We start from the raw sequence: 26386 nt of genomic DNA on the forward strand, positions 1-26386 counted from the left end.
ATATAAAATTTATTTGAAAATAAATTAATTTTTTAATAATAAATTTTACTTTTTTCTTTTTTCAAAATGACTGATACTTACTTATAATTTAAATGTGATGAAATGACATATTTTATTAAATATAAAATAAAGTAATATTATTATATAATTTTATAAAATTAATTTTATTTTAAAATTAAAAAAATTAAATTATTTATTATATTTTATATAAAAATTTAAAAAATTATAATTACACGAGAGATGAGTTGAATTTTGACTGATCAAACGAGGCTTTTAAGATTTCCATTCCGTCTAGTCATCACTCTCTTTTTCACCTAATGCTCTCTTTCTCACGAGTTTCACGGGAAGCGAAAGGGAAACGAAGGAAAGAGAGAAGAAACTGAAGGAAAAATTATCACATTTTTCTCGATAAATCTTTTTAATAAGTATTGTCTATTAGTTTTCATCTATATCGAGAGCAAAAGCTTTGCACTTGCAGGATTCCGAGCTTCCTAGCCCTTAGAAATACTTGGCTTTACCCTCTCGTGGTTGCTTTTAGTTTCTCATTTCCTGCAATTTCAAGGCAGCGGCGGTTCCGTACAGCCCCCAAGTTCTGCAGCAGGATCGGCGCCTAACTTTCATCTCCGTCAATAATTTTGTTGATCTTGTACCAATCATTCTAGTTCTCGTCGTTTGGATCGCTGATTTTGTTGAAGTTGCAAGAGAAATAGAGATTCGTCAGGGGTAATAGGTCCGGGTTTTCAGCCTTTCAGTTCAGAACTCTGATCAATTTCTGAAATTTGTGACTGCACTTGTGGGAAGATTTTGGCGAAAATGACGATAGAGTCCTTGCCGGGGAGCTCTGGGTACTTGGACTTGTACCCGGAGAGGAAAATGTCTTATTTCAAGAACCTTTATGTGCTGGGATTGACTGTGACGGCCGGAATAGGTGGATTGCTCTTCGGCTACGACACAGGTGACCGAAATATTGATTGCACTATATGGCGTCTGCATGATCTTTCTAGAAAAACAAAAAAAAACAAAATTGTTTGAAAGATTAATTTACTTCTTTTTTTTTTTTTTAAAAGAAATGTATGCCTACCGTCGATCATACTGTGCATTGGTGGGCGTCCATGTTAAGTTTTGAGGAATTTGTGATTAGAGATTATACTTGCCTATGTTTACATTTTACTGTTCTTCGACAAATAGGAGAGAAGGGTTTCTGTGGTGATTGGTACTCTTTGCGGCATGACGATAGTAGCATCCCGCTCTAGCTATTAAGATGATTTGAGTATAACGCCTATTGGACCCATCAAATTTATCTTCAAAATTTGATAAAAAGTATAAATTTTTTATAAATCCAAAACTTTCATATCTATAATTTCACATTAGATTAGCCATTAGATTAATCAAAATAATAATATAATATTATTTTTTTAATAATAATATTTTTAATTTTTTTTCTTCATATTTTGTAATTATACTAACCATATGGACATTAATAGTTTAATTTAGTACTTAAATAATTGATTCCCAACTAATTTCGAATAAAATAAAATAAAACCATGATCCATTAAAATTAGAATAAAATATTAGTTTGAAGGTGGAATACTAGACCTTCAAATTTAAAGAAAGAGCAAGAAATACTATAGCTCAAAGCTTCTCAAATGCCCCTTTAATGAATCCAATACAGGTTCATTTTAAGTAAATTCATCAAATTTGAAGATGCATTGGCTTTTAATGAAACCAATGCTAGTGCTCGCGCATATTGATAGAAAGCATGATGAGTATAGTGATATCATAGCAAGACAGATATCATATTTTTATAGAGATGTGCTGTATAGATATCATACATTATATATACCAGCATAAATGTTCTACATACATGTGCTCGGATGTGATTTTTTTATTTTTTTGTTTTGGTCAAGTAAAACTAGGAGGTCGCAGCAAATATGCTTGTCTGTAATTTATTTTTGGCTTGACTGCAAAATTTTAATTATTTTTTTAAGTGAAATAAATGATTCACTGTAACATCCTATTTATTTTTATGGATATGTGCACATGCATATGTATGTATGATACCTTAATTCTCTTTCGATGGATAAATTTAAATGTTTGCTTTCATGCCTATCCAGTGATGAAGTTAGATATCCGGCTTCTGTGACGATTTTGTATATGTGTAATGTATGCATGTATTATACGTATACATTTTGGCTTTTGTTCTCCACATAATTCAATTTTGATGCCCTCTAAAGCCTCGTTTGGTTACAAAGATGAGATGAGAAATCAATGAATAATAGTGAGATAATTTGTGAATAATAGTGAAATAGTTTTTGTTAAGATTTTTAATGTTTAGAAAATGAGAGAGAAAAAGTTGAATAAAAAATTATAAAGTTGAAAGAGGGTTAGAATATAATTTTTTAATATTATTTTTATTTGGGGATTTGAAAAAGTTGAATTATTTTTTACCAAGCCCAAATCAAGTTAGAACAGTTTTTTCATATTTTTTAGAAAGGTCGAGATATTTTACAAATTTTATAGAAGGGCCCCAAAGAATTTTTTTTGTATCTTTATCCAGATTCCTCTGGGAACTTTTTTCAATTTTTTTGGGAGGGGAATCCCCAACTTGGCTCTGTCTCTATGGTAAACTGATATCAGATACTCACAAGTTTAGAGGTTGAGTCTTTCATCAGGGTTTATGCTGAAAGTAACTACCAATTATCATTATAAGAGCTCATTTTTCTGGCAAATATTTCTGGATATATACTTTTATCTTCTCTCTCATGACAATCTCTTTTTCTTATCTGTCATATGATATGATGCAACCTTAGGTTATTCAATCTCCTTAAGCAACTTGTTATGAATGATTTTCTAGTCTAGAACTAGAATTAGTTCATGTTTGGGAATCACAATTTTTCAAAAGTTTACCATACTCAACTAGACATCATTATTCCAAAACAAACTCAATCATCAAAACATGTTACCTCGATTTCTGTAACAAGCAAAAACTAAAATAAATTTCACAAAACTATAAAAGTCACAAAATTTTCTTCCCTTCATATTTTCAATGGGTCCCACCACTTTCTCAAATTTCAATGAAAACATCTCCATTGCAACTTTATCAATCCAAATTTATTTTTGATGGGTTGCACCACTTTTACAAGCCCCATAAACCCCATCTTTAAAAACTCTTTGAATATTTCCAAAATTCTCAAGAAAATATTACATGCATATATTCCCTTAGCGTCATTAGAGATTGTCATGCATTTTCTTTTCCTTAATTGGGAAATTTTCCTGTGATTGGGAAAACCTTTCAATTAGAGTTGTACTTTGGCCATCATAATTTCCTTTCAAGATTACCATATAGGATATAATCCAATGCCGATGGTGTTTGTTAATTGATCTTTGCTTGGCATCCTTGAATTATGCTTTACCTTTGTAATCCCCTTCCTATTTAAATCAGCATTCAAAGCTACTTTTTACCAAACTATAACACAAGGAATGAAGGATAAAAGATAGTAGTGAGGTTGGCAAAGAAGTATGTGCCACATAATTCCAAGGATGTTTCTCAGGATTAAAGTTCTCATTCTTGGTTTATTTTTTTTTTTAAATGTATGAATTTCATTTGAAATTTGCTATAGTATATCTTGGTTCTCTTTAGTTATTCAGGTTTTGATTTTCTTTATCGTTTGTTGCTTTTTGATCTTCGTGTAAATGTTACCTATTGTGAATGTTGATTGCAGGTGTGATATCTGGGGCTCTTCTGTATATTAAAGATGATTTTGAGGCGGTGAAAGAGAGCAGTTTCTTGCAGGTACCAGCTTCGCAGTGCTGTAATCTATATGAGTTAAGAAAATATGAATTTCTTGGTGTAGCACTTGGTTGGGTGTGGAAAAGGAGGAAACAAGAATGTGAGGATGTGTAGAAGTTTTATTAGTCCCCCGCCAGGATTGCTGTTGGTATATATGTGGAAGTGATAGCAGTGTAGTTGTATGTGTAGATGTTTTTTCGGTTGATTGAAGAATAGAGTTTGAGGCCAATCTTTTTAGTTGGAACATACGGAGCTTTACACTTGCTCTCTTTCTTCTTTCTTTCTTCTTCGCATTTCCTAACTGTAAAGCAAGCAGTTTATTGCAAACTGTTTTTTCTTGAGATATTCAGTGTTTTTGATGTGGCAGGAAACAATTGTCAGCATGGCATTGGTTGGTGCAATTATTGGAGCGGCAGCAGGGGGTTGGATAAATGATTATTATGGACGTAAGAAGGCTACTCTTATTGCAGATATAGTGTTTGCTCTTGGATCAGTTGTCATGGCTGCTGCACCAGATCCATATGTTCTTATATTGGGACGGCTTCTTGTTGGCCTGGGTGTTGGTGTAGCATCTGTCACTGCTCCTGTATATATTGCAGAAGCATCACCATCAGAAATAAGGGGAGGACTAGTGAGCACAAATGTTCTTATGATAACTGGTGGACAATTTATTTCCTACCTTGTAAATCTTGCTTTTACAGAGGTTAGGCTTAATTTTCATTTCCATTTTATTGTAACCATCATGCAGTATTTAATTATATGCATATTTCTGGATGGAAATATGTCTACCAACCAATAAAATGCTGTACTTAGTTTTTATAGGCTTGTAGAGATGCCAATTTCTTTCCTCAACCATTTGGATTCTCGAGAAGAGAGGAGCCGTGGTGGTCCCCCCCGGACCGCCCGGATACCACGAGTGATTTTTTGAGTGAACCTAAAGAAGCTGTAGTACTGATGATGCATGAAAAATTAAAAACATTGAACCCTGCTTATTCTTAGGTAAAACTTCAACCCATATATTAGACATAAATGAACTTGTATGAGGGTATAAACAGCTTCAGACCAAATCATTAAGAAGATTTCAAATTTATTTGCAGTTTTATGAAATTTAACTAGATATTAAATTGATAGATTGGTTCTTGTACCCTTTTTTTTTTCCTGATCGAGGGATCTTACTATTGAATTGTATGTTTGTGATATAATGCTTACGTTTTTTAGAACTCGTATAGGTAGCTGTATTCTTGGACCAAATGATTTAATTTGCACCCGGGTTTGCATAGAATCTGAAATAGCAGGTGAGGATTCTTTTGATTCAATAAGAGATTGAAGAACCACAAAATCGTACTCTAAGGAATTAGTAATTATAATCGTGAGATGTTGAGTTTTTGAATTTCCACTTTTCTTGGTTCGGCGTTTCTTCTTTGAAACCATCAGTGAGAGGAATAGCTGTTGTTGAAACTAATTCTCAAATGGGTTTTGAGTAATAAATTGCTGGGGTGATTATACTTCTTTTGACACCAAATTTATTGCAGGGATGTTACGTTCTTGCTTATTACAGATACTTTGCTGGAAGAAGTTCTGAATTTGCAGTGATGAAGGGGAAGCATCTAGATAGAATTTTGGGCTTTCTATTTTAAGATTTCGTACCGAGTAACATCACTGAAGGAATCTCTTTTGTTCTTTCCTGCTTAATTTAGATGATGCATGGTGCTATTGTTTTACAGTGCGTGTTGCTGTTTTTTTTTTTCCTTTCAACTGAAGTTGCATGCCACAGTAGTTGACACTATCTTCCCTGATTCTTGTGCCACGTCATTTATAATCTGTGACATCTGTTTGCTGGTTTATAAATTTTCAATTTTTATTTGGTTCTTTTGTGTCCTGTTTCTGGAAAAGACAATGAAATTGACTAAGAAATTACAGTTGGAAGTATGTTTTCAGAGACTTTTGTTGCTCATTTATATAAAATGAAAAAATAAGTAATAAACCTTTCAGAGAGAAGCTTCTTGTATATTTTGTGTGAAAAAATTTCATTCTTGAAGGAAAAAAGAAAAAGTTGATGTCGCTATTTCTGAATTTTAAGTTCCACTCTTGTAAAGGCAGAAGTTGTTCTTGTATCCTGTTGCCTGAGGTTATCTACTAGATTCTCAAGTACAGTAAAAGTGACAGTTGAAAGACTTAATAGTATTGCCCTTTACGAAGCTCCCCCCCACCCCTCTCCCCCACCAAAAAAAAAAAAAAATGTTGCTAGTAACTTACAATGAGTACAGTAGAATAGCAGTGGTTCTTGAATCTCTACACTTTAGATACTTTCGATTATAAAATGAATTCAGAGTTTCTTCCTTGCTACTTAGCTGGGGAACTTGGCCGTGAGCTTTTGATGTTATGGGGGGCTTGGGGAGGATCAGTTAATTGTTGGTTAGGTCGTGAGATGATTTTCAGTTTGTGAGCATTTTAGACACTTACATTTTCTTTTTGCAAAGGTTTTCATTACTTACATCAGGTTCTCTAACATGTTAATAATGCTTGGGCAGGTCCCTGGGACATGGCGATGGATGCTTGGAGTTTCAGGTATCCCAGCTGTCATTCAGTTCTCTCTTATGTTATTTATGCCAGAGTCCCCCCGATGGCTTTTTATGAAGGTACAGACCAAATAATCATGCGAAAGTTTCTTACAAGCTCAGTTTCCTGTATCAATAAATCATATTTACTTCTTGTATCTTACATTCAGGATGATAGATCCAAAGCTATTGACGTGCTTTCTAAAATTTACAACTTCGCTCGCCTAGAGGATGAAATTGACTACCTTACCGATCAATTAGAGCAAGAGCGCCAGAATCGGAGTAAAGTCAGATACTTGGATGTTTTTAAAACAAAAGAAATCAGGCTTGCGTTTCTGGCTGGGGCTGGACTACAGGTAAGACAATATGCTAGTAGAAAATATTCATGCTTCCATATATGCTTTTGTCATTGTGTTAGGATTAACATCCTATCGACATCCAGTCTACAAATACCAAGCTTGCAGGTTTTCGTCATCATTATATGTGATAAAGATGCAGGCTTGCTTTTCTTCCCCCATTTGCATAGAGGTCTCTTGCAGTCATAGTTATACATGACGGAACAAAATTTTTGAGTTCATACGAGCTCTTAATTAGGGGCATCTTCGAGAATTTAACAACAGCATATTTAGCGTTGAAAGATAAGTAAAAGGGTTATTACATTTTCTCCCATAACTCCCATTGAAAAGACAAAATTACCTTCAAGTACCATTACAAAGCTTCAACACACACACACACACAAACTGTCATCCCATTAGAAAAGACAAAATTACCTTCATGTAATATTAAAAAGCTTCACACACACAAATCTATTGTTTTTTTTTTTAATAATTTTATCTTTTGGATAAGTAAACAATAAAGTTACAAACAAATCTATTGTGGCTATTTTTAACAGATGGGGCCAATTAATGCCAAATTATTAAAATGGGTTATGCGTTGTATCGAGTCAAATTTATTGGGGTAATTAAGGATTGGGTGGTAGTTCATGGATGAAAATGTAATTAACGTGAAATAAAAATTGTCAATTTCCTATTATTTTTTCTTGATATGGTTGGTGAATTCATGGAAGAACTCACTTGACAACTTCACAATACCAGCATGTGCTTAACGGGCATGGATTTTTGGTTAAACTGCTGGAAAAGGTTTCTTCATACACATAACTGAACCTTTGCTGGTTGTTGGATACATGTTTGTTCATTTTTTTCACTTGTAGACACATTACACGTATCATGAAAATGCATTTGGACCTAGTTATGTGTACTTTTGTGTTCTCTTATAAATGTAGAAAGTATGGGACCTTTTACTGGTTGTTGGATACATGTTTGTTCATTTTTTTCACTTGTAGACACATTACATGTATCATGAAAATGCATTTGGACCTAGTTTTTTAATTTTTTGATAAGTTAACAAAGTATATTAATTAAAGAATAGGCAAAGCCATGTTCAGTACAAAGAATGCCCTAACTACGTAGGAGCAATGCATTTGGACCTAGTTATGTGTACTTTTGTGTTCTTTTATAAATGTAGAAATTATTGAACCTCTCTTCACTGTAGAAATTATGGCCATAGTGACAAAAAGTTGTATGCCAGGCATTTCAGCAGTTTACTGGTATCAACACAGTCATGTACTACAGCCCAACAATTGTCCAGATGGCTGGCTTTGAATCCAACCAGTTGGCTATTCTCCTGTCACTCATTGTTGCTGGTATGAATGCTGCTGGGACAATTCTAGGCATTTACCTTATCGACCATGTTGGACGGAAAAAGTTGGCCCTCACCAGCTTATCTGGTGTATTTGTATCCCTTCTTATCCTTTCTGGAGCATTTTTTGCTGAATCATCAAATTCTACAAATGCACTCTATGGATGGATTGCAGTTTTAGGGTTAGCCCTCTACATTGGTTTCTTCTCACCTGGAATGGGGCCCGTGCCTTGGACTGTGAACTCAGAGATATATCCTGAAGCCTATCGTGGAATGTGTGGGGGTATGGCAGCAACTGTGAATTGGATTTCGAATCTAATCGTTGCTCAGAGTTTTCTTTCACTTGCTGAAGCTGCCGGGACTGGGGCGACTTTCTTGATTCTTGCTGGCATAGCTGCAGTTGCATTCGTATTTGTGATTGCATATGTACCGGAAACAAAGGGATTGACATTTGAGGAAGTGGAGAAAATCTGGAAGGAGAGGGCTTGGGGCAGAGATGGACAAGATGCAGAAAGACTTCTTGAGCAGGGTAATGAATCCTAGGTATGGCGACCGTTCTGCTTGTTTTAATAGCAGTGGTCCTACCCTGTATCTTGTCAAAGACAACTCTAGTATTTAACCTTTTATATTCACATATATGGTTATGCATTAAAATGCTCTTATGACTTTGAATCTGTTCCTTGCAGCCTCTAGCCTTATATATTCTAGGGCACCATTGGCTGGGCAGATTTGCATTTAGGCACTTTTTGAGATATAAGCCAGAATGAAACTGCCCTGGGTTTGTGTTCTCTGTTTTTACATAAAACTGTGCATTGTTTCCAATGAGAGATGGTGTTACTAGAGAATCTAGATTGTCTTGTAAACCTGATTATAATTCCAGGTTATCTGAAACTGTTATGATAAATATATCTTTAGTTGCCCCACAAAACATCTTGCATTAGTGGATAATAATTCTTCACCATTGAGCATAAGAATTTAACTGTAATCAGGACTGGTGTTAATTTGGTCTTTTACACCAACATTAGCTTCAACACTGAATCAAACCCATCAAAAAATAAAAACAAAAGATATATAAATTCAAATTGATAAAAAGGGTGGTGGTTTCCTCCCTCCAAGGGGTGGTTCGTTCATGGCAGCTGGTAGCAACCCACCCCATTTGGGGCGCAACTAGCCACCGCATGGTTGATCTGCCACTCCATTTGGTGCGGGACCGCTACCCTAGCTTAACGTGAACATTAACAAAGCTTGTTAATAGACTCTTAATCAATTCTGTTAAGAAGGTAAATCTGCAATGATATTGATTTGAGTTGTGTATGTTCACAATAAATTATGTGTTAAGTACTCCCTGGACTACAATGGACTATAACCACTGAAATCAAGACAACACAATTGTAAGAGAAAGATTGAAAAATTGAGAAGCAATGGAAGAAAGGGAACAGCTCATTCATTCATAGCCATGGGTCTGTTCGAGGCAACCCTTCCTCCAAAAGTCTAGAATATTCTGATAATGTTTGTCTGAATGGCTCGTCCATTCCCTTCTCCTTACATGTAGTGCTAGCAGTGTAACAGAAATTGTCTTATATGAAATAAAGAGACAAAATGATGGTAAATGACAGAACTAAAAGAAAATGAGATAAGCATCACAGCATTCCCCAAATGCTGCGTTTCATATAAATGAAATGCAATGCTTCATCTAGGTTCGTGCATGCGGGTCTCCTATGTCTAATGATGCGTCTGGCTCCCCAAACGACGTCGTCCTGCAGCAGACAATTAAAGTGCTTCAGATCACTTCATCCCCTTCGATCTTCAGCTCCCTCGGTCCATGCTCAACCCTCTCGGTTACTCCCCCTGGTTGTCCTCCATCCTGCCGATCGGAGGGGTCCCTTACAATTCTCCCCTCTTAGAGCACCTTGCCCACAAGGTGCGGGTAGAGGTGCCTAAGCTTCCACAGATTTTCCTAGGTACTGTCTTCGGTGAGTAACCCATTCCATTTCACCAGGATCTTGGTGAGGGGTCTGTTCCTGTGGCGTCGCATGTAGCGATCAAGGATGCTCTCAGGCTCTGGAAGGACTTCCCCATGGGTATTGACGGGAGGAAGTGTCGACAGAGGCTGAACGTGGGCACCCACTTTTTTCTTCAAGCATGAAACGTGAAAGGTGGGGTGGATCCATGTAGTGGTGGGCAAATCCAGGCGGTACGCCACCGTTCCGATCCTCTTCATGGCTAGGAAAGGTCCGTACCATCTCGATGAAAGCTTTAGGTTGCGTTTGGTGGCTATGGATTTTTGCTGGTAGGGTTGTAGGCGCAGGTACACCCAGTCACCCTCTGAAAATTGTCTTTCCACTCGTTTCTTATCTGCATAATGTTTCATGCGATGCTGTGCTTGTTGTAAATTTTGCTTGAGTAATTGAAGGGTCTGTTCCCTTTTGCATAGTAATTGGTCAACTGAATCATTAGTTGATGTACCTGGCACATAAGAAAGGAGTGGGGGAGGGGGTAGCCATACACAGATTCAAAAGGGTGAGTTTAGTAGATGCATGATAAGACGTGTTATACCACCATTCGGCTAGGGTTAGCCACTATGTCCATTTAGTTGGTTTCTGTCCTGCATAGCACCTGAGATATCCCTCCAAACACTTGTTAAGAGCTTCAGTTTGGCCGTCACTCTGGGGATGATAGGCTGAGCTATAATTGACTGATGACCCTTGGAAGGTAAAAAGAGCCTTCCAAAACTACTCATAAAGACTGGGTCCCTGTCAGATACGATAGACTTAGGTAGTCCATGCTACTTAAACACATTATTCATGAACAATTCAGCCAGCGTGGAAGCCGTGTACGGGTGGCTCACGGGTATGAAATGCCCAAATTTGGTGAGGCAATCAACCACTACCAATATCACCTCAAACCCCTTTGACTTCGACAACCCTTCAATGAAGTCCATTGAAATGTCTGTCCATGGCTGCTGTGGAATGGGCAGGGGTTGTAGTAACCCTACTGGGTGAGTCGTCTCGTTCTTATTAGCTTGGCACACTAGGCATTCTTGCACCAGCTTCTTAATGTCGCGCTTCATGCCTTTCCATAGGAAATCCCTTTTGGCCCTTTGGTACGTTTTTAGGTACCCGGAATGCCCCGCTAAGGGGTCCGTGTGAATATAGTGCAAGATTTTGGTCTTAAAATCAGAGTCAAGAACAATTACAATTCTGCCCTTCTTGATCAACAAGCCCTGTTTTAACTGGAAGCCCTTTGGTGGGTTTGAGCTATTAGAAATTCTGGTAATTAGATCCACCATTTCCACTGTGTCTCTATAACTGGCTTTTAGATCCTCAATCCATTCAGGGTTAGGGAGAAAAATCATGGCCAGCACTCCCGCTGGGTTAAGCTGGTCTTCCAGCGGCTACCTTATTCTCTTTCCCTTTCTTATACGAAATGGTGAAGTCATAGCTGAGTAATTTGGTGAGCCATTTCTGCTGAGTTACCGTGGCCACTCTTTGCTCCAGAATATATTTCAAGGCTTGCTGGTCTGTCTTAATGATGAAGGACTAGCCCAATAAATAAGGTCTCCATTTCTGAATTGCTGTAACCACCGTGAAAAATTCCTTCTCATAGGTGGAAAGTAGTAGGGCCTTTCCTTTTAAAGCTTTGCTCATGAAGGCAATGGGCTGGTTGAATTGCATTAGAACAGCACCGACACCCTTTCCACTTGCATCACATTCAATAGTGAAAGGGTGTGAAAAATCTGGTAGCCTTAGGACTGGGGGCTCGGAAACAGCCTGTTGGAGCTCCCAAAAAGCCTTCTTTGCATCTTCAGTCCATATGAATGCATTTTTCTTAAGCAACTGGGTGAGTGGGGCTGCAATTAAGCCATAGTGTTTGATGAACTTAAGATAATAGCCCGTTAAGCCCAAAAACCCACGGAGAGATTTCAGGCTAGTGGGTGTTGGCCAATCCAGCATTGCTGCCACTTTCAAAGCATCAGCTTTAACTCCCTCTGAATTGATCACATGCCCCAAGCAGTTAATCTCTTGTAACCTGAATTTGCATTTTGACATATTAGCATAAAGTTTGTGGCTGTTCAGCACCTCCAAAACCTGATGAAGGTGACCCAAGTGTTCCTTCCAGGACCTGCTATAAACCAGAATGTTGTCGAAAAATATAAGCACAAATTGTCTCAAAAATGGACGAAATATGGTGTTCATAAGGCCCTGAAAAGTGGATGGGGCGTTGGTCAACCCAAAGGCATTACGAGGAGCTCGTAGTGACCCTCGTGTGTTCTAAAAGCTGTCTTAGATACGTCTTCCGGGGCGACTTTGATTTGGCGATAACCCAAGTGCAAATCCAGCTTAGAAAAAACTATTGAACCATATAATTCATCCAATAGCTCGTCAATGACAGGAATGAGAAACTTGTCCTTAACTGTCTCCATGTTCAATGCCCTATAATCCACACAAAGAAGCTAACTACCATCCGCCTTCCTTACTAACAAAACTGGTGATGAAAAAGGACTGTTACTGGGTCGTATTACCCCAGTAGAGAGTAATTCAGAAATGATTTTCTCTATCTCAGCCTTTGATAATGCGGGTAACGGTATGGTCTGGTTGAAATAGGTTGAGCGCCTTCTTTTAAGATGATTCTGTGGTCATGAGCTCTAAAGGGGGGTAACCCTTTAGGTGTCACAAAAACTTGCTGAAAGTCATCCAGAATCTCCTGAACCTCCTAAGGGACTGTAATAGGCTGGTTATCCAGCGTATTACATACCAGTTGTAATAATATTCCCCGCCCACGCCTTAAGGATTGTAAGAGGGCTTTATGACTACCCTCCAAAGATAACCCAGAAGGGCTCAGCCCCTTCAAACAAATTTTCTTCCCCTCATATTCGAACAACATTGTTAAAGTAGAAAAATCCCAAATAATAGGGCCCAACGTCATCAACCAACTCACTCCCAAGACAATGTTGCAAACCTGCAAAGATAAAACATAAAAAGAGGGGTTAATTTGTGTACCTTGCAGGTTGGTTCTCACACTACTGCAGTAACCTTCAGTTTGGATGATGTCGCCATTAGCTATTCGAACTTTCAGCTGTTGGGTTGTATCTACCTCGAGCTTCGCCTTCTCTGCTACTGATGTATCAATAAAGTTGTGAGTGCTCCCTGAATCGATTAGGATGACCACTTGTTGGACCGATTCTTCCTAGGAGCCGCCGCATGGTATTATTCCCTGGAGTGCCAAAAATGGCATTGAGTGATATCTTCGGTTCTTTTTCCACTGGTTCTAGTGGTGCTGTTGCTGAAGTTCCCCCCAACTTAGTTACACCCAGCGCATGTTCTTCTTCCAATACAGTCCCATCTACCTGGCCTTCCTCCTTGGCCTGCATTACATAGACTCTTGGGGCTTTGCATATGTGAGTTGGATTCCATTTTTCGTCGCAGTGATAGCAAAGGCCCTTCCGGTGCTTTTCATCCATTGCGGCTGATTGGATTTTTCTCTTGGGAGGAATGTAGCAAGAGTTTCTAGAAGTGGTGTCCCCCGGTTGGCCAAACAATTGAAAATTTCTAGTTTGGGCAAACCCAGATCTGGAAATGTTTCTTGCAGTTGAGAGGTATTCCTCTTGTATCTTGGCCAAGCCAAAAGCAGCGCCCATATTAATGGGGTTGAGCATCCGTATAGGTAAACAAATCTCATCCTTTAATCTGCTCATAAGGCAACTGAGCTTATGATGTTCGGACAAACCCCTTAAGCGATTTGACAAGGCTTCAAACTGTGATTTATAGGCAGCTACTGATGAGGTTTGTTTGAGGTGTGTGAGGGCCTCCATAGGGTCATCGTATGCTGTTGGTCCGAAATGCATTAGCAAAGATCTCACAAAAGTTTTCCATGATGTAAATTGGCCTGATTCAACACCATCTTGGTACCAAACCAAAGCCTTGCCCGCCATATTATGAGAGGCCATTAACAACCTTTGTGCAGGAGGTGTTTGATAAAAATCAAAATATTGTGTAGCTTTAAAAACCCAACCAGCTGGGTTATCCCCCTCAAAGTGGGGAAAATCCAAACAGACCCCCCTTGTATTTAAGCCCCTATTAAGAAAGTGGTCTTCCTCACGACCCATGAGGTGTCTATTGGCATGTTCATTCTGATGTTGGATTATTGTTCTTAGCATATCATTAAGTTGGGTCACTGTTTCATTTATTTGATCTAACCTGCCATTGACATCTTGCATGGCTGCTTCCTGTGACTCAACCTGCCGCTGGAGTGCATCTTGCTGCTGCCTGGAGCGTGTATTCTCTGCCATCAGGATGAAGGCTCTGGATACCAAATATTAAGTACTCCCTGGACTACAATGGACTATAACCACCGAAATCAAGACAACACAACTGTAAGAGAAAGACTGGAAAACCGATAAGCAATGGAAGAAAGGGAAAAACTCATTCATTCATAGCCATGGGTCTGTTCGAGGCAACCCTTCCTCCAAAAGTCTAGAATATTCTGATAATGTTTGTCTGAATGGCTCGTCCATTTCCTTCTCCTTACATGTAGTGCTAGCAGTGTAACAGAAATTGTCTTATATGAAATAAAGAGATAAAATGATGGTAAATGACAGAACTAAAAGAAATTGAGATAAGCATCACAGCATTGTATAAAGTTTACACAGATGGGGAAACTAATGAAATCCAATTGATGGTTCATTAAAATCATGGGAATGGAAAAACAAGAGAGCAAAATATTCAACATCAAGAAATATGCATGAACAAGAAATCCCAAGTAGTCAAAAATGCATAATGACCGAGTCCAATTCAAATTTTCCCTAGTCCAATGCAATGGAAGGAAAAGGATACGCTGAAACCTCCTTACCTTTTCCAAAGGATAATTCCAGCACCCTCCCCCATTCCTTCTTTTCTACCATCTTGAGACATTGTGAGTAGTGTCAACCAGCTCATCTCTGGTAGAGAGGCCAAATTGTTTGGAATATAAGGAAGCTAAAACATTTGCAAGGACATTGATCATCTTTCTTTTAATGTTCATTCTAAAGTCATGATTCTAAAAATTATAAAATGTGGTGTAAGTGAAAATAATATTCATGCCCAAAGTTGTGGTTGAAGCAAAAATAAAAGTCACAACCAAAGCTATTATAGAAATCATCATCATGCATGACTTAAAAGATTACATTGATATATTTCACTGACCATCGAAGAATCATATGTATTTTCCTATGTATAAAGTTTACACAGATTGGGAAACTAATAAAATCCAATTGATAGTTCATTAAAATCATGGGAATGGAAAAAGCAAGAGAGCAAAATATTCAGCATCAAGAAATATGCATGAACAAGAAATCCAAAGTAGTCAGAAATGCGTAATACCCGAGTCCAATTCAAATTTTTCCTAGTTAAACAAGTATGAGAGGAGGGGCTAATAAATCTCCAATTGCTTCCCTAATCCTCCATTTTTCCCCCTATCTAATCAAGAGGGTGAGGCAAGAATAAGAAGATGTTGAGCAAAATAAAAAATAAGATGGAGTCTAATAGAGAATTAATTTTCCTCTTATTTCTAAGTTTTCCTTACATGTTTGCATGGTAAATTTGTTGGGTGTGTACATGGCTAAAAGATCTTGAAGGAGAGCATCGCCAAAGTTTAATATTAGGTTCAAAAGGACATTTAGATGCTAAACTCGAGCTCCAACATGGAACTTACTACTAACAAATTTGCCTGAATGCATTACTAGTATTTTTTGAGCACAGCACATCAGATGACAAATTTTAAAGCAGAACAGGCACGGCAATAACTTACCTCTAAGTGATATAGTTTCGAGAAGCTTATCACGTAGTAGATCCAATATCATATCAGTTATTTACTACTTGTATTCTGACAAGATTCCGAAATCACCCTTTGCATGTAGACCAGTCGGCTCATGCTACCAAAAACCCTCCACAAAATCTCCCACCATCAAAACAACACAATCTTCATATCACACTTTACAAAATCTCTATGATCACAAAATCTCCACAAAATATCTCCAAAATGTACAAAAATCTCCATCATTACAGCACATCAAGATGTTCACACATCTAAAATAAAACAAATATAATTTAACATTTCAATCATGCATATTCAACATACTAAATAAAAAATTTGGAAAAGTCACAGGTAAGCAAAGACAAGAGGTAGAACAAGAAATAAAGACCTCATCTCCCGATGGCATTGATTGATGGACAATATTGTTTTGCTCAAGTTGAGCTCCCGGTATGTCACCCAATGGTGTTTCATCATCAAATATTTTCTTGCAGGTCTAAATTAGGAAACAAAATTAAAACAATAATTAGAATTTTATGGACTATCTAGTACATTAAAATTATTACCTGTTTTTTTTCTTTCTCTTTGTTGCCATCTTTTTCCATACTTGGGGGTCTCCCTTTCCCTTGGACCACGTGGGGGTTTAATATCTTTTTATCCTTATCAGCGACTACGTTCAGTCCGACCTTCATTAACTAATATTTCGACCTAAATGTTACATCGTCACCTTTCAAATCAAACTCATCAACTATTCGCAGGAATGCATTGACACGCTAATCATTTGGGGTATTTTTGTTGCTAATTTCATGCATCTTTTAACCACCATCTCATACCTCCATGCGTCTCCACTAGCTCGATAGTCATCATAACTACTTTGGATCAATGTGTATCTCCTCTTCTCTTCCTTCCTCCAACGATCTAATATATATTATCTGGTAGCACATTAATCCTCTTGAACTGAAAAACTCTAAGTCCATGTCTACATAAAATCCCCCCATCTCAAATAATGCACAAGTGCATTTTAACTTACACTCCTTTTCGTTATAGTAAAGTGTGTAGTGGACTGTTTTGATACAGTTATCAAAAGATATTTTATCCAATATATCAAAAGTTGAAATGCACCTTTGCTTGCTTACCAGTATGTAATTACAATACATTAGGCCCATCACCTCTTATTGGAACTCTTTAAACTTTCTATTTGTGTATACCTTTTATAAAACTGCTTCTCAAAGTTGAAAGGGAAAATATAGGGGATTGTTTGGTTGCTAGAGTTCAAGTCAGCTGTTATCTCCACCTCAACCTTCTTTCGTAGAGCATTATCGAATTGGTCGATAAATTCTTTCAATGTTGTACCGGAATGGACATATCAGTCAAAAAAAGCATTCATGCTTTCTAAACATTGTGTGGTGCTCATACCAGTCCAGAATACATCATTCAAGTAAACCGGAACCCAAAAAGTCCTTGCATTGTATAAGGATTAGAGCCAATTATTGCCTTTGAGATCATACTTATCAAGTAGTTGACCCCATCTCTCCTAAAATTTCGTGCAGGTCTGTGAATTATACAAAGTAGCATAAATGGAGGTCTTTAACCCTGTGTTGAATTGGGAGTGAGACCTAACTTCTTTGGAAGTTTGCGCATGATATGCCATAGACAATATCTATGGCGGGTTTCCAGAAATACAATTGCAGTTGCGTTCTTTATTGCCCAATCTTGGTCAGTTATGATGGCTTTGGGCGCTCGACCATTCATGCAATACAACCACATTTGAAACAACTAAATAAAGGTATGTGTATCCTAGTTTGACAGTGACCCCACCCCTAGTAGTATGGACTGCCCATGGTGGTTAACACCAACAAATGGAACAAAAAGCACCCCGTATTGGTTTGTTAGGTACGTTGTATTGAAGGTTACAACGTCTCCAAAATACTCATAGGTTGCTCGACTTCGTGCATAAGCCTAAAAGATATTCCGTAACCTTCCCTCATCATTAACGTCAATGTCAAAAATGAAACCATCATTTTGATTTCTCATTCTTTGGAAATACTCATTAAGTGCGTCATCACCTCCTTTACCCAACCTTAAATGTTTAGCCTTGCTAATGTAATTCCAACAATCTTTCTCTTGAAAATCTAGATTTTCAAATCCCTTTGCGTCTACGATAAGAGAATAATAATTCTTGTTCATTCAGATACCAGCTCTATCATTCAAGTCGAAAATCTTTTGACTGTATTCATCTAGATACTTGTGAGATCGCAAGAGTCTTGTCTTCTTGGGGCTCACAGTAATGTGGTTGTGAGTATTTTGAATGGTGATGACAACCCATTTGTCATTCTTGTTCAATGTCGCATTTATTTTTGCCTTACAATCAATTTTAGTTGTTGGCTGTGGCTTCAAGATATTACTACCCTTAGGTTGGAATTTTCTGCTATGGGCACACCTAATAGTAATATACACAGGCCTCCCATCATAATCTTTCTTTGTCCTCTATGTCCTTATACCAAATCCCTCTTGTTTGGCATATTGCTTATAGTAGGCCACAAGCTCTTTCTCACTCTCGAATTCAACCCATACTGAATCATCCGGGACAACAGTGGTACTCTCTAAATCATTATCTATGTTAAATAAAATTTCTAAAGATGGAAACATAAAGATGGAACATAGGGATGAATTAGCATCAATTCAATATTAGTGTCATAAAAGTCCAAGCAAATAAAAGTGTAATACCATCAGCAACATAAGAAAATGCACATCCAACATTTTCTTCAAATGTAGAAAATTCTAAAAATTCATGCCTAAATTCCTTTGGATTACTCGATGACGGAGGGTACTGCATATATCAACAAAATTATTAACCATGGGTGTTGTTAGGAAAAATTACAATGAGATAAAACAAATAAACATGTTAATTGTTGGATATTGGTTAAGAAATTAGGAGATGCAATACCTGGAAAACTTGCCAAAAGTCCTCTAGATTACTCAGCGAAGGGTAGGGCATATTTACATCAAATTGATGCTACAATTATGCAATTACTTAGATTGATGAGCACGTCAAACACACTTTATTAAAAACAAAATAGACATCAACATGCCTACTCACATGGTAGACGTTTGGATTTCTATATGTATTTTGAGGCGTCATTAATGATTGTGAAGTTGACGTCGAAGGCCTGGGTGCCATTGCATCTTCCTCTTCCTCCATCACACTAAACGTGAGAATGTCTTCATCCAGATTAAAGGCGAAGCACATGATGGCAAAAGAAAAAAAATGAACATTAAACTCTCACACTTAATACAGAATCTAAAATGTAAATAAAGAAAATGGTATAAATAGAACAGTGCATTTATGATCATCACAATTGATAGCGCATAGCTAGCTAGCTCTTTGTATAAAATCAGATCACATAACTAGTCATCAAAGGTGACCTTAGAGTCATCAAATGCCTGGAAATGTCAGATGATTTGGTGGTTTAAAGAGCGTTTTAAGACTCTTCTATTAATTTGTAAGCGATATGTGGCTGGGAAATGCGTGCTCTTTGGGTGTTGATGGGTTAATATAAACTTGCTAGTACATGGATAATGTGAACCTGTGAAATTTAGAATACCATGAAGTATAATTAGCAGGGCAAGGTTTGGATCAAAATTACCCTTGTTAGTGGGTTTCTAGGCTTTTGGCCTTGCAAAGTTTGGACAGTTCTCTGGCTACTTTCTAAAGAAATGTCTTTCCTTCCATTTGATTGTGTGTAAATGATAGAAATAGGAGAGCTTTTGATTTTTTTGTTTGGGGGGGGGGGGGGGGGGGGGGGGGGGGGGGTGGCATGTTTGAGGTTGTATTTTGATTTTAGAATTTTATTGGTTACGTGTTTAGCTAGGTTCAGTTCTTATAGCTCATTTTTCTTGTGCATCAAGCCATCTTATTCCACGTATATTACTTTTGCTATTTCCGAGGCTAATTCTATATGTTTTATTTTTCTTGTGCGATATATTACTCAATCCTAAATATTCTACTGCCATTAGAGTAATTTCTCTCATCAAGGAAAAGGATTTTTCATTCTGATTATTGAATTTCTATTATCCAATGCAGCAAGCAACATTCTTTTTGTATTCATGGAAAGGATTTTGATAGGTTTTAGGACTTTATACTATTTTGTCTTGTTTTGAAGGAGTAGATTTTTGTGCAAGACTTGTTCTGGAGTAGAGTGTTTTGGTGCTTATCTCAGAAAACATTGTTGTTTTCATGTCATTGTTTGATTCTTTAGGAACCACTTGAAGATGGCATATTTTTTTTGCCTTTTTGTTTCCAAATCACTGTCTGTCATAGTTTCTTTAGATACCTTGTCAATTGTTTTCTTACCCATTTATCTTCCATATTGTTTATTCAACTAAAAGATAAACGCTAATCTCCATCTATTTTTTGTCATTCCTAATTAATTAGATCATCCAAACTATTTCTTGAACATCTCTCAATTTTAGTTGAAGTTTTGAACTATATATACTAACATCCTCCTTATTTTCTTGCAGAAAAGTCATAAACAAATTCTGGATGGCATTCCTATTTCACATCTTAGAGTTGAGAGAGGATAGTTCATCATCAATGCAGTAAATTTGTTTTGTACAAAAGAGTCTTATTTGTTTTGAACAAAGAGTCTTGAGAGATGCGAAGGTTGATGTCGAGCCGAATAGTTTATGAAATGTATCTATTTATTAATTGTAAAACAATACAGTTGTTGTGAGACCTTAATTACTTGTAAAAAATCATCACTTTATTTATTAGTTGATGAAATGTAACACTCCGTTCCCATATGATAAAGATATTACTAACGTACATAATATAATGGCTGGTTAAGAGATTCATATCTTGAAATACCTCATTTATTGAAAACATGAACTAAACTGAACATAACTGTTTTTGAAACATGAAACTGAAAACGTAAAATAAAAACATTAACTAAATCTACGTGTAACTTTTTATCCAAAGATCATAAAAGAAAACTAAGTCCTTGTACTAGATATACTCTTAGTCCTCCAGCTTTACGTCCTTACAATCATCATTTGTGACAGTTAAACGTAGAAGAAAACAAAGAAACAAACAAGAAAAATGAGTCGAATACTTAGTAAATAGCACATCATACTGTAAAATATAATTTAACTTAGACCTAGTTTTTGAAAGACTCTTCAAATAAACATATATCATTCACAGATTCTCATAGTATGTCTATTTATCATCAACATGAGCGAAAATATACATAACTATGGCAAACACATAACTAATGCATGAATTACTTGTTTATCTTGTCTTTCACTCACTTAGTATATGGTGAACCACGTTTGAGTCCGTGGCACCCATAACTTGTCATAACATGGAGTAAAATATGCTTGAGTCCGTGTTTTACTTAACATAAGGTGAACCATGTTTAGGTCTGTGGCACCACTTATCATAACTTGTGGTGAACACGTTTAGGTCCGTGTCACCCTTTAACATATCATAGAGTAAAACAAGCTTAGGTCCATGTTTCACTTAATATATAGTAAACCATGCTTAGGTCTATGACACCTTTTATCATAACTTGTGGTGAATACACTTAGCTCCGTGTCATCCTGAACATAACTTGTGATGAACACGTTTAGATCCGTGTCATCCTTAACATATCTTGTAATGAATACGGTTAGCTCCATGTCATCCTTAATGTATCTTGTGATGAACACACTTAGATTTGTGTCATCTTTAATATAACTTGAAGTGAAACACGTTTAAGTCAATGTTTCACTTAACATATGATGAACCACGCTTAAGTCCGTGGCACCATCTTAACATAACTTGTGGTAAACACGTTTAGGTTCGTATCACCCTTATACATATTATCTTTCTTAATGCATGAGAACTTATTTAATATCATGAACATTTCTAGCATAGCATATACTTGTAAGTGGCATAGCATAACATGGTATATCCTTGTACATGGCATAGTATGACAGGACATATTCTTGTACATGGCATAATATGATCTAAATATAAATATTCCATGGTATACATGATTTGAGTTCCATATGAACTATTCATAACATACTTGATCTAAATACTTCATGACATTACATAGCATATATGATTTAATCACTACATGAATATGTCATACATGATCTAGGTACTATATGAACATGGCATACATAATCTGGCTATTTTATTACATGGCATACTTGACTTAAATTATTACATGAACATTTCATGGCTTCCATATGATTTTAAAATCATTCATACAAGTATAATGTGTCATTATTCATCAAAGATCGTGAAATGAGTCTAACCTTGACTTAGCTCGTAGCGTAGCATAGACAAACATCATATTTTCATATACCATTAGAAAGTTTACAGCACACATACAATCATATGATCATACTAATTATCTCTTAGTGCTGTTTCTACAAGTTTGTGTTGCAGCTTGTGATCTATACGAGGTACTAATTGTCACTAACTTTTCTTAAAAGACGTGTCGTAGCATTCTAAATACTTAAAAAATCATATATAGAGATAATTGAATTACACTAAGATTATTATATAATAATATTATTCAAAACTCATATCATATTACTTAATATTTTGAGTGAACATATATCTTAATAATTTTATTAAAATCTAGTTAAAGGTCAATTAGAATATTAACTAAAATAATAGGCTAAAAATAATATAAAAGAATACTTTTTAAAATATGATTAAAATCCTTTAAAAATAAGTAAGTCCAAGGCTCAATTTAAGAAAGTGACCCACTTAAAACATTCAAACAGTTGCTAAAATATGGTAAATCAAGCTCAATTTAAAATCAAAGGTGGTTGACTTAACTAAAAATTAAAGAAGCCCATGCTAGTAAGCCCATTCCAAAAGAAATATGGTCATTTTTAGTGAAAAATATTAGAAAGTTTTAAGTCTTTTACAAGAGGTTACACGGCCAGCTTTTTAGTGGCAATTTCTGCAAATACTAAAAAGGCCCCTATGAGTATAACTAATAGGGACTAAAAGAATTAAAAGTAACTCTATATTTTGAAAAGTCGATGTGACTCAACTTTTAGATGGCATATACTATAAAGACCAAAAGAAACACTACTGATTGGCCTTTTTTATTTTGCAAAGAAACGGAGAGAAAGCTTTGAGAGAAAATTGTAAGAGAGGGAGAGAGAAAAGCTGTCAAAATGAAAACAGTGAAGGGGAGGGAAAATTCGAGCGTGGGCTTACATGAAATGTGTCTCTAACTCCTCTCTGTACAAGTGTTCATGATACTGTTGTTCCCCTATGACACAATTGAAAGCTCATCTCTATGATTCTGTATCTCTTTTTCCTCTTTTTTCTCCCTAATTGACATGGAACAGAGAAAAGCTCAAAAATATCAATAAAATAAGAGTTTGAACATTGTCCAAATGGGATTAGGATTCCAAAATACACATATCCTTTGTCTCAATATAGAATCTAAAAGGTGATACGACTATTAGAAACAAAACCATACAACTACAAGGGATAAGGGCAAGAAGATATTTGTGATGAACCCAATGACAGACTAAAAGGGAGACCTTGAACAAAATCTAGGTACAGAAAATAATGGATAAAAAGGATAACAAGCCAGGTAAAAAGACAAGTCCAAAAAACATCCACATTTAGTGAATCAACATTTTCATACACAATTTTGAATGTCATACAACAGAGACCCCATTTTGCTCGTCATAACCAAAACACTTGAAAAATATCTTTACAGTTAATTCATTCAAAAATTATTTACTCCATACAACGAGCTATTTACATACAATTTATCTGAACCAAATAAAACTACTACAAATGTGACAACTCAGTACAAATACAATTATTTTCTCTTTGAGTTCTCTCTCTCTCTCTCTCTCTCTCTCTCTCTCTCTCTCTCTCTCTCTCTCTCTCTCTCTCTCTCTCTCTCTCTCGTACATTATCTCACCTTTTTGAAACTTCATACTCGCGCGTGAGTATGTAATCCCACATCTTTCAAACTTTATTCCCTCTTACACGAATGTTATCCTCTAGCAGGTGAAATATATCTGCCCAAACTAAAAATTCACACTTCCTCGCTTCTCCCTGCATACAGTACAAACAATTGGGCATGTAAAAAATTTTATTCCAAAATTTTTCTTAGTGTGTGACGTCTTTAGTGGTGCTTTCGAACCACACCAACAACTTGATATTTCCAATGTAAAATTATCAATTACAGACGATGATGATTAGGTTGATGTCATGCCTTATTCTAATAAATGAATCACAGGTTGAGATTTGTAAATATTAAAACAGATCGAATCCTTTCATGTTCAGATTTGTAAAGGAGACAAGCTAATTACTAGACTACTAAAAGACTACTAAAAGAGAAGACGAGAGAGAGAGAGAGGACCCTTAATTATTTCCAATTTGGGACCAACATAAGCACTTTAAACAGGTTCATTAAGCATGCATGCACGCACTTTAACCAACTGTACAAGCTTTATGTAATTGATGCATTAGAATCTAAACACCAAAAGTAGACCTACACATAATTACTATTATTTGTTTAATCTTCTTTTTATTTTCTCTCTTTCAGATAAGTTCTACACCTTCTTTGACATAATTTTTGCTACTTTTCCCTCCATGAACCACCTATTTTCTTTCTTATATGTCATATGCATGCATCTTTAATTGGTTTCGACACCCCACAGTTTATAATTCCCATCATATATAAGTTTTAGAATATATATTTATATTTATAATGCCCTCCATTTTCTACAACTCACTTTAGCTATATCTGAGTTTAAAAACATGATAAAACATATCTGAGTTTAAAGATCATCACCAGTAACCATTAACTTCAAGAAAGTATTTTCTACAACTCACTAACATATCCAAGTTTTCTATGTAATTCAGCTAAGCCTCCAACACCAAAAGAAAGATATCAGTCACAAGATTCATTGGAATACTTGGATCTGAAAAAATAACGGATTGGTATTCTTCTTCATTGCACGAGCCAAAAGCATTTAAAGAACATTAAATCCTAGAATCATAGAGCCAAAAAGATGCACGGTGTCAAATCTAGAATTAGATGGAAAAATGATGTTTTTAAAAGAAAAATTTGAATAACATTAATGGGTTTGTCAATGCATTACCTGTTTCTCGCCACAGATTTGGTGGGTTTTTTTCAAATCATTGTGTCGAGTCCTCTCGCCGAGGATCTGGAACAGAGGATCAAGGGATGAGCCGATGAGGAAGAAGGGAGGGTGTAGATGAAGCACGAGTCTAAGGATATCTGAGGGCTTCGCATCAGTTCACTATGGGGGGTCTGAGGGCCACCAAAATCTTTGAGGTGCAAACTTCATCAGGATGACATGCCAAGGGGGAGATGAAAAACTGATGAAGATGAAGGTTCACGGGGAGATGACAGAGATTTATACCTAGCACCTGGAGGCTATGGAGAGGATGGGTGCTTCGGATTTCAAATCGGTGAAATCAGAGAGAGGGAACGTGCAGTTGTTACAGGGAGAAATTTGTCAATTTGCTTAGGCCACATCATGCATGCAATGGATGCAGCAAATAGTGGCTGCTGCGTAGCTTTTTTTTTATATAAAAAAGGATTTCTCCAAGAAGTGCTTTGAGCATGTAAAGAAAAAACACAAAAAGCAGAAAATTCATTTTCCAAAAAAAAAAGGGAAGCTTTTGTTGAAAAACTCTGGTAGATAATGTTACATTTTTAAAAATTACTGTAACTAATTTTAAAAATGGTTGTTTACCATAGAGTAAACAACATTTTAACAATAGATTTTTATTAATAAAAGCGCTACCATAGAAAGTTTCATTCCCAAACAAGTCCAAATATTTTGACTCATTTTCTTTTTTCCTTTCTTAAGTTAGAGATTGGCCTTCAAAATTAACCTAAAATAACCACAATATGAGAAGAATGGTCAAAATTTGGATAATCTGTAGTAAAAAGATCCTATATTGAATTGGGCATATCTAAAATAATTTAGATCTTAGCTCCAGTGCTTGGCCAAAGATTAAAATATTAAAATATTTTATATATTAGTTTGAAAATATATATATAGTTGGTCAAAGACTATAGTTGGTTCATCAAATATTAAAATATTAGTTTCTTACTTCCTGCAAATATTAAAATACTAATTTCTCACTTAAGCAAAAATACTATTTGATTAGTAATTAAGAAATTTAGATAGAAATTTAGATGAGTTTAATCAAATATTTTTTGTTATTAGCATTAAATAACCTTTGAAAATATTATTTTTTAATATTAATTTAATTAGAATATAATTATTATTAATATTTAATTGATAGAACTGTAAAATGTGAAAAAATTAAATTAAATAAAAAATTATTAAATTAATAATATTTTATTATTATATAGAGAATGAATAAATAATTTAATGTGAAGATTAAATTTAAATAAAATAAAAAAATATGATATTAACTAAATTTTAAAAATACATCAGTTCATAAGGACGATAGGCACCCTCTTTTTTTTTTTGAGAAATATACTTCATTGCATACATCAAACGAAGTTACAACTGT

General features: G+C 35.9%; 1 protein-coding gene across 3 annotated transcripts; it reads left to right on the plus strand.

Moving 5' to 3' along the window:
• The first annotated feature begins 293 nt into the window (after positions 1 to 293).
• LOC122314349 (inositol transporter 1) lies at positions 294 to 20637 on the plus strand. 3 transcript variants are annotated; one of them, XM_043129891.1, is made up of 7 exons: positions 294 to 955; positions 3723 to 3793; positions 4158 to 4493; positions 6322 to 6429; positions 6519 to 6704; positions 7936 to 8589; positions 20356 to 20637. In XM_043129891.1, exons 1-6 carry the CDS (start codon positions 814 to 816, stop codon positions 8587 to 8589), a joined length of 1497 nt encoding a protein of 498 aa, XP_042985825.1. In that variant the 5' UTR covers positions 294 to 813; the 3' UTR covers positions 20356 to 20637. The 3 variants fall into 3 exon arrangements, with proteins under 3 accessions (XP_042985825.1, XP_042985816.1, XP_042985808.1); XM_043129882.1 differs by lacking the exon at positions 20356 to 20637 and adding an exon at positions 8733 to 8974; XM_043129874.1 differs by lacking the exon at positions 20356 to 20637 and having other exon boundaries at positions 7936 to 8974.
• Positions 20638 to 26386: the final 5749 nt, after the last annotated feature.

Source organism: Carya illinoinensis, chromosome 1, assembly GCF_018687715.1.
Source record: "Carya illinoinensis cultivar Pawnee chromosome 1, C.illinoinensisPawnee_v1, whole genome shotgun sequence".
NCBI lineage: Eukaryota > Viridiplantae > Streptophyta > Magnoliopsida > Fagales > Juglandaceae > Carya > Carya illinoinensis.

What these genes read in the sequence shown, in the direction of transcription:
- LOC122314349 (XM_043129891.1), top strand. Translation starts at nt 814, where the DNA reads ATGACGATAGAGTCCTTGCCGGGGAGCTCTGGGTACTTGGACTTGTAC. An exon ending in AAGAGAGCAGTTTCTTGCAG is followed by an intron (nt 3,794 to 4,157) that starts GTACCAGCTTCG and finishes TTGATGTGGCAG; the next exon opens with GAAACAATTGTCAGCATGGC. An exon ending in CCCGATGGCTTTTTATGAAG is followed by an intron (nt 6,430 to 6,518) that starts GTACAGACCAAA and finishes TCTTACATTCAG; the next exon opens with GATGATAGATCCAAAGCTAT.